This window comes from Acartia tonsa, chromosome 13 (genome assembly GCF_053477335.1).
Source record: "Acartia tonsa isolate MP-2025a chromosome 13, ASM5347733v1, whole genome shotgun sequence".
In the NCBI taxonomy this organism is placed as follows: domain Eukaryota; kingdom Metazoa; phylum Arthropoda; class Copepoda; order Calanoida; family Acartiidae; genus Acartia; species Acartia tonsa.
In genome coordinates, this window is record NC_137272.1 from 17,141,877 (window position 1) to 17,150,735 (window position 8,859).

At 35.3% G+C, this 8,859-nt stretch overlaps 1 protein-coding gene across 2 annotated transcripts; it reads left to right on the top strand.

The window, feature by feature from the left end:
* Positions 1-711: 711 nt before the first annotated feature.
* On the top strand, positions 712-8,362 carry LOC145335116 (uncharacterized). Of its 2 annotated transcripts, XM_080180844.1 has the most exons (3): positions 712-932; positions 1,225-1,386; positions 1,651-8,362. In XM_080180844.1, exons 2-3 carry the CDS (start codon positions 1,264-1,266, stop codon positions 1,945-1,947), a joined length of 420 nt encoding a protein of 139 aa, XP_080036970.1. In that variant the 5' UTR covers positions 712-932; positions 1,225-1,263; the 3' UTR covers positions 1,948-8,362. The 2 variants fall into 2 exon arrangements, with proteins under 2 accessions (XP_080036970.1, XP_080036969.1); XM_080180843.1 differs by having other exon boundaries at positions 712-1,386.
* Positions 8,363-8,859: the final 497 nt, after the last annotated feature.

The window sequence follows — 8,859 nt, forward strand, 5'->3', positions numbered from 1 at the left end:
GATGTTGCCGGAGGTGATTCTGGGTCTGCCGAGTTGGGGAGAGACCAGAAGACGAGTCTGGACACCTTCAACATGGATGGCTTAATTAACATGTTGTTGGGGTTTGGCTTGTTTTCATGTGCTCTTATAGTGGTCTTCTTCGGCGCTGTAGGGCTTGAGACTCTCGCACGTGTTGACAACACCTCAGACAGGTCGCTGGCTCGCTGGATAAGAGATGTATGTACGCGCCTCCGAAACATAGGCGTCAGGACCATTGAGCTTCTCCACTGCAGTAACAGGACTAACAGGACTAGAGCTGGGGCTATGTCGCCAACTGCGGAGCCGTCGGATACCATGTATGAAGCCGCATCCTCTGAGATTGATGATATTCTGTCGGATACACAGGTGAGTTTTCTTCTGTTGTATATTTCTTTTTTTTGTGTTTTGTATAATTTTTTTTTCTTGCCACCCGGTTTGTATAATAAAGCATCATGTTGGTGTATGGTTGTTCTGTCCTATTCTCACTTCCTCAACGTTGACTTTCGGCTCTTCCATATATATCGCTCACCGTTTGTCATCGTTTTATGTCGCCAGAGAAATCTGCTCGATTACCGCAATTAAGTTGAGATACCAGTTAACATTTACTAAAATCTTAAGTAGCAACCTAATATTATTTCCCTCTGGGAAAGTTAAGAGTTTGCTCGTGCCGTACGTTTCTCATTGGGGTTTAAATGTTAGATCAAGACTTTAATGTTTTCATTTTGTTTTAGGCTCCCTCTGCTAGTCCATCGACTCCAGCAGAAGTGAGGTCCAGAATTGGCCTGTTTGCCGTACACTGTTTGTCTGCTACTGAGGATCGGATTACTGGAAGAAGTGTGCCTGTGGGCTTGGAAACCTCGACGGGAAGTCCTGGCTTCCGTCCGTTGATTGTGGATCAAACAGAGCGTTTACATGTAAGTATCTATGCTTTAGTTTTCTATTAATTTTCAGAAAAAGGCTGTATATTTGTACACGTATCTAGAGGTATTTGCAACTAAAATTCTTTTATTGGTAGAATATTAATCTTAAAATGTATGGTTGCATAAGCATTTTTGAACCGATCTAAGATTTTAATTCTAGTATAAAGTGGGTTGACTTGCTACCTAATCATATAGCTTTACAGGATTTTAGGCATTCTCATTTCCTGATTTTCCTAGACTCGTTGTTGGTATTGCGATTAAACTAATAAGATCTATTATATTTTAGGCGACCAACTCCATCCCCCTGGCACAATTTTACACCAATATGGGGAGGTGTAATCGAGTCAGCTCTGAGAGGACAGCTGAGGTATCCAGCGACAGCTCTTCCTTGAGCTCTATTATGTGCTTAAGTCGCATTGAATCTCCTTCTGCAGCTGATTTGTCTGTGGTAAGTTTGATAAGCTCTTATAATATTTCTTCGCTGCAAAAATTACGTAACTTAGACTAGGCTATTTAGCTCAGCTAGCTATGCTTTTAGACAATAACTTTACTTTAACTATGGTGTAATTTCTTCCTAATAGTTAATAGCAATATTTTAGATAAAGTATTAGTAAAATTGACTCATAACCATATATGGATTAACGTTGATAAATTTTCTTGTGAACATTTTATTAATATGGTTGTCTAATAACGTCCCTTTTCTTAATTTTAGGATGCGGCCAGTTTAGTTCCACTGGTTGACGATATCGAGGACCCCGATCTTCCGCCGATTCGATTTAATGCGGTGACTGATGAAATCGAGTATCCCACTCCACTGCGGGTCCTCAGTTTAGAACGTTTGCGCCGCTCCATGCGTACTCCAACGCCTGCTATCTTGGAAGAGATAACATCAGCGGAGAGTAGCTTCAACTCAGCTACGCATTCCTCAGATAACAACAGGACAGAGGATTCCGGCGTCGAGGGAGTCCCTCGACGTCGGGGTCCCATGTTCCCTAAACGCACGCCGTGAAGTGGCGCTGTTAGCTTGGTTGAAACTATGACATACAAATTTTAAGACAATGACCAGTTTTAGACAACATGTGACTAAATTTACAGATTTTCTATTCTTATGTAACTAGTCAAAATAGTAATCACTATGAATTAAAGACTTTTGTTATTAGACATTATGACTCTTTATACTGTACAAAACCAAACATTAATTTACACTTCTGCCATTATATTATGTACATATATGTTTAGTCTGTAAGGATATTTAGTATGTAAGGAAATGATTATAAGGTTGTATTTTCTTTATGCCCATAATTTTTAAAACTTCATTCAATTCTTAATTACTGTCTTCGTAAATGAACTAATCCTTTTTCTTTTTCAATAGTATATTAATAACTGTAATTGCAGCCTTATATCGCAGTATATTCATTCTTGTTAGCTTGTAAGGGTCATGTATATATAGATATTTAATCGAACTCGCAACTCAGTACCTTTTCTCTAAATTTCATTTATATCCATCCCTGTGCATTAATCGTGAATTTTAATTGTGCTGTGATATAGAGAGGACTTGTAAATAGCATATATATATTTTTTTGTAAAACAATATCTAAGTAGACCGAAAGACTGACGTTTAGACAAAATCATTTAAATACGCTTATTCAAGTATTTTTAAGAGAACTCATGTAAAGGCTGTTTGTAACTCAAGTAATTAAAGTAATATCATTGATTGGATGATCTCATTAAGGAAGTTTTATTTAATTAGTAAGGCTTAGAATAAAAGGTTTTCCCCTTTTAAATTTCGATACAATAGTCATAAAGTTTAAAGTCTCAAGGTAAAATGTTCTTATGTCCCTTTGGATTTAAAACTAAGTCTGAATTCCAACAAGTAGAGCTAAAAAAAATTTTTTTTTGTGCTCACATTGGCTTGTTGTTAGGCTATGCGCTTTTTATATGAACAAATTCAACATTTAGCGTTTGATTAATCGTATTAGCAATCTCGAAGTTTTATTATGTGCCAATGTACAGCTTATGTCCAAATTATATTAACTAAGATGTTAAATTGTCAGAAAACTTCTTACTATCGTAATGTTTTCCCAATACTGTAAAAATAAAAATTTTATGTTCTGTTTTCAAAATTGATTTAAATTTTAGTTTTCACCAAAGAAAAATATTTGTCAAAATTTTTATACCATTCTAAAGATTATTTACTTTTGTTTTAAATAAATATAGCAATTTTAAGTAGCGTATACACTGTTATTTACTGATTTAGTATTTATTGTGTACAACTCCCGTTTACGTAGCTACTCTATAAGTATTATTGTCTGTTCCTTAATTTAGTTAGATACATAATTAAAGTTTATTTTTGCAAGGTGCTTAGTTTAGCTTACATTCACTTGGTTTATGATAACTTGTATAAATAACAAACTTTCTTGTTATGTTCTTTTTGATATCTCTACTATGATTTATGCGATTAATTTCCTATCGTTTTCAATAATTACATAGAGATATATGAGAATATAAATATTTTACATCAATACACATATGTACAAGAGGTTTTATCATATGCAAAACTTTTATATCGTTAGGATACGTCCGTACGTCTTTGTTTAGAACTCAGATTATAAGAATCAGTTGTAATCTAGTTTACTCTTCGTGGATAGTGGGGAGAGTACAATGACCAGAAATAAGAAGGACTGTGTCTCTCAGATTCTCTATTTGGCGTGCTACTGCCCGTAATTCGTCTGTTATAGTCTGTCGGTTTCTATACTCTTGCTGTCTATACCGTATAACCAAACGGTTGTATGCGTCTCTATAAGTGTTTCTAAGTATACGACAGTGCAAGTATCGTACAATACGACTAGGTTGGCTGATTCCACAACTAATTTTAAACGCTAACATTTCTTTAATCATCGTAAGCAAGTTATAACAATATTCTACTAGGTTTGCGAAGGTCTCATGTAGAACCCGTTGTGATCTAGGCATAGGCTTTCGGAATCTAGTTTGCATTTTATAACTTTTGTAAAATATTCTGTTAAGACTTACGTGTTATGTGATAACTGTAGTACTTCACAAGGTTGGTGATTTCCTCACTTGTGGATATGTTATAGTAAACTGACTCAATTTCAGGGTAAAATTTAAGTTATCGTTATTGTTTACTACTACTAAAATTCTGAGTGGGCGTTTCCTGTCCGAAGTTATAATTAAAGTTTTTGACATATTTTTTTTTGTATGTAGAGTGGTTATAGTTTCTAATAACTAATCAACTCATCATGATTCAAGGCGAATATATATAGGTTGCCTATTAGTACTGCTATGTTTGTGCACTTTGTACAATTTGTATTAAATGTTTTAAATAGTTTTTGTGTATATTTTAGGGTGCGTATTTAACATTTGTAATATTCGCATTTATGTACAATCTGTATCAATTGTTTGACTCTGTTTGCCTATACAGATTCAAAACTCTCTATATGCAAAAATTTGTTTTATGTAAGTGTTTTTGAAGGGATCGACTCTTTAGTCGACGTATATTGCATATAGTTGGTCTCCCCGTTGAAGAGAAAAGATGTATATTTTACCACTGAATATATAACCTTGAGTGGGAAAATTTACATGAATATGATAACTTAGTTATCAGATTAAAATAACATATTATCATATTGTTCACAAGTTTACAGGGTAAATGGAAATGTAAATTATGGTTGTGAACTTGTGCCATTCCGAAATCTGACATGTCTATCATTTATTTTCCTAAGTCGTCGACCTCCGGTAATAAATACGGAATCGAGTGTCATGTCCTCGTCGTCACTTGAGTCCTCTATGTCCGAATCAGAATCTAATGGTTTCTTATTTTGTGACGCTTCTTTTCGTGTTTCTAAGGGTGAGTGTGCGCGTATTCCTGGTTGTGGATCTTTTGAATTAACCGGAAATATAAGCGGAAGTGTGTCATTTTTAACTAATGTGGCTATCTCTTGATTTGTGAGTTTATTATAAGGCTTTGTGATAATATCCCTTATTTCCTCTGGGAGGGTGTCAAAATGTTCGTCAATTGGCTTGAACTTTTTGATTTCGTTGAAAGAGTATTTAAATATTTCAGTCTTCTTGTCAGAAATTCTTTCAAGCGTGCAACTGTTAGGGCTTACATCTAGAACTCTATAGGGTGAAATATGATAGATAGGTCTAAGATTGGGGTTAACACCAGGTGTAATAGTGTTATTTCTAACCAAGACAAGATCTCCTATATCAAATTGTTTGTGTATGCGGGTTTTGTTAATATACTTTAGTCTTGCCTCCCTTCCCTTTTCAATAGCTTTTGCTGAAATGTCCAAGTTTTCTTGTATACCGTCTGAGAGGTCTTGCACATAAGCTTCTGTGCGTGCTATTTCAGGGTGATATTCATCCGGTTTTATTGCTCCAAAGAACAATTTAGACAGGGAGCTACGTGTCCCGAATAATAATTCCATGGGTGAGAATCCAGTTTTTGGTATTTTAGTGCAATTATATTGTCGGACTATTAACGGTAGTAGATATACCCATGAGGTTTTTGAGTCTTGCGCCAAAATTTTAATGATTGGCCATTTTATTACTTTGTTGCTAGCTTCCACCAATCCTTTAGAGGGTGAAAAGTACGCAGTAGAATACAAAACTCGGATGCCAATAGAAGCAAAGAATATTAAATTTTGCTTATCTAAGAATGATTTTGCATTGTCGCACAATATTTGTCTGGGGGAGAAATTAGGATAGAAATAAAACATGAATTTGTTTATAAATTCACGGGATGTGAGTGATTTCATGGGATATGCAAGAATCATTCCTGTTAGTTGGCAGACTATAGTGAGGATATGGTTATAACTACGATATGGTGGCAAGGATTGTATATAGTCAATACTTACACATTCAAAAGGTCTTGAAATTGTACTATAAGTTCCTACTTGTTCTAGTTTTGTAGATGAATTTTGAAGTTGACAATTTAAACAAGATCTAGTGTAATTTCTAACATATTTCTTAAGGTTAGGGTGGAAGAAATTTTGCATATTCAAAAGCATTTTAATTTCTCCACTATGTACTAACAAAAGATGAGTATAGCATACTAATACTGGTAATAGTTTGGTTGGGAGATAAACCTTTAAATCTCCTTTTACTTTTGTGAACAAAATCGTGTCCTTAAGTTCGTAGTTCTGTCTTTTATAAGTGTAGGTATTTGATTTAGAGGTTAGACAACGTGTGTAAATATCAGAGTATTCCTCTTTTTGGTTTGCAATTATATTTTCTATACTAATCTTTTCTTTTAGGATTTCCAAAGGTCTTAGTACTTTGCCTATAACTCTATGTTCTGCGGCAAGTGAATTTATGGTGATTTTGGGTTTTTGTTGCTTTGGCTGTGGGGGTTGTTCATCATAACCCAAATAGTCGGGGTTATCCATAATGAACTGTGTCCATTCCTCAATAGTCCAAACTTTATATTGGGGTAAGTTATCTTCAAACCCAGATTTAACAAACTTAGGTAGGGCTACCTTTTTAATGCTTGGTAAAGTAGCCTTATATGCCCTTGTTAAGAAATCTGCCAAATTGTCTTCTCCTCTTAAGAAAGACATTGTTAGCTTCGGTATTAGAGTCAACAGAGTGGTATTCCATCTCTTCAATTTATTAACGGCTGTTAATGCTTTAGGATTAAAGAGATAATAAGCACACTTTGCGTCTGTTAACAAAGTACATTCACAGCTTGGGCCTATTAGAGTTCTAAACGAGTTTGCTGCATAAATAATTCCTAGGATTTCAATGTCTATGATATGTAATCTTGACTCAGCAACGGTAATTTTCTTTGAGGTGTATGCGATAATTTCAAACATAGACGCTAAAGATTTTAAATTAAAGCTATTGGTTGATGAAACCATTGCGGGTCTTACTATGTGTTGCTCTTTGTGTCCATATAGTAAAAATACAAAAGGGGGTTTTGTTTTGTCTGAACAGTGTTGAGTGACAGGTTTGACACCCTCTATATTTGTGATAACTATCACAGGACGGTACATAGCTACACTAAGAGCTTCAAATATGAGTTGTTGCGGATCTAGATATACATATCCATGCTCTAGTTTGCGAATAAATTCTAAGAATTTATCCCTATCATTATTAAATACAAATTGAATATACTTTTGTCTCAACATCGTAGAACGTATAATTTTTGATGCTCTTTGCAGGATAGTGGTCAAAGGTGTTTGAACTTTATTTAGTTCTAGAAGCAATTGTAAAGATATCCCGAGACTATTGTGTACAGTGTCTTCAGGATAGCCCAAAGTTTTACTAGCCAAATATTCAAACTCAGGTGGTCCATCTTCAGACATACGCTTCGCATAATCCTTAATGTTTTCACCTTCATTCTGCAAAGGTAGGGGTAAAATTGGTAACCTATTATCATAAATAACATGGTGTACAGGGTCATCGAAATTTAGCCCAGGGGGTAGGGTTTTAGCCTGTAATTCTGGTGTCACTATTTGCGCTAAGACTGCCGAATATGAGCCAGTTGAGGTGCCGGCTGCGTCTGATAAGATAATCTTAGGTGCAGATAAGTTAACTAATTTGCTAAAAATTGGTCCTGAAGCTAAAGCTTTCTTAATGTCTTCGAATGCTTGTCTTTGTTCTGGAGTTGGGACAAAAGTTTTACCTATTCTAGTAGAAGTAAGTGAAGTTAGAATATGTGTAGGAGCCATAATATCAAATCTTAAATGTTTATGCATACTTTGTAGTACTCCCATAAAAGATCTCATTATAGTAATATCAGTAGGCATGGGAATATTTAGGAGTTTTTGTACTCGCCTTTGATCTACACAGCAATAATTATGTGAAATGAAGAACCCAAAGAAATTTACCCTACTTTTAAAAAGTTGTGATTTCTTTAAACTAATCTTTCCTTTATGCGTGTGTATTCTCCCCATAACTTTCTTCAAAATCTTAAAATGTATATTCAATGATTCTGATCTAGTTTTAGCTAGTTCAGTTGAGACAATGAAATCATCGTAAATGTGTTGGACTTCTGGGATAGGTGAGTATACCATCTTGGCTAAATCACCTTCCATTACAACATTACCACTATCATCATAAACCAATTCCCAGTGTAATATCTTTTCCATAAAGCGTGATAGACTTTCAGGTGAAGTCTTAATGCCGGTTGGTAAGGATGCATGTCTAAAAGCTCCTAAGGGGGTTGCAAACAATGTTAGGTCTCTGCAAGAAGGTTCTAGCGTTATACTATGAAAGGCGTTAGCCATGTCACTACTACTGTGCACAAATTTGTCCCTTAGAGACTGAATCAAATTTTCTGCTGTGGGTAGCAGTGCAGGTTCAGATTGCAGACATGGATTCAATTGTTGAAAATTTACAATTAAACGAGGACAGCTCCCCTGATCCGACTTTGGAATCAGATATGCTGGGCTTGCATAGTTGTTATAGGAATCCCCATCCAAATTAGCTCTTTCAATGGTGCCGTTCTTTAACAAAAACTCTAAGATAGATTGCATTTGCATTTTTTCTACGGGTGATAAATAATATAATTTCTTATGCTGGGGTAAAGTTTGACCAGGTTTTAGTCTAATTGTATAATTGCCTAGATATTTACTCATGTTACCTCTGTCAGTAGAATGTGTAGATATGATATCAGGGTAAGATTTTAGGAATATGTCCTCTATATAATGTCTTACCTCTGGTGGATAGTCTGACAGCACCACAAGATCCTCTGGTTTAACAAACTGATCCTTAGGCACACTGTAGCCAGTAGGTTCTGTTACATAGTCCATGAGGTTATCAGATTCAGCTATATGTTTTAAGCCAAGTTCAATAACGTCATCACTATTCTCAAAGAGTTTATTCTTTTCAGGATCTGGTGTAGTTAGAATTTCATCAATATTAGAACGGTAGTCAGATAAGGCTACTCCTGGTACTG

What these genes read in the sequence shown, in the direction of transcription:
- LOC145335116 (XM_080180843.1), top strand. Translation starts at nt 1,264, where the DNA reads ATGGGGAGGTGTAATCGAGTCAGCTCTGAGAGGACAGCTGAGGTATCC. An exon ending in CTGCAGCTGATTTGTCTGTG is followed by an intron (nt 1,387 to 1,650) that starts GTAAGTTTGATA and finishes TCTTAATTTTAG; the next exon opens with GATGCGGCCAGTTTAGTTCC.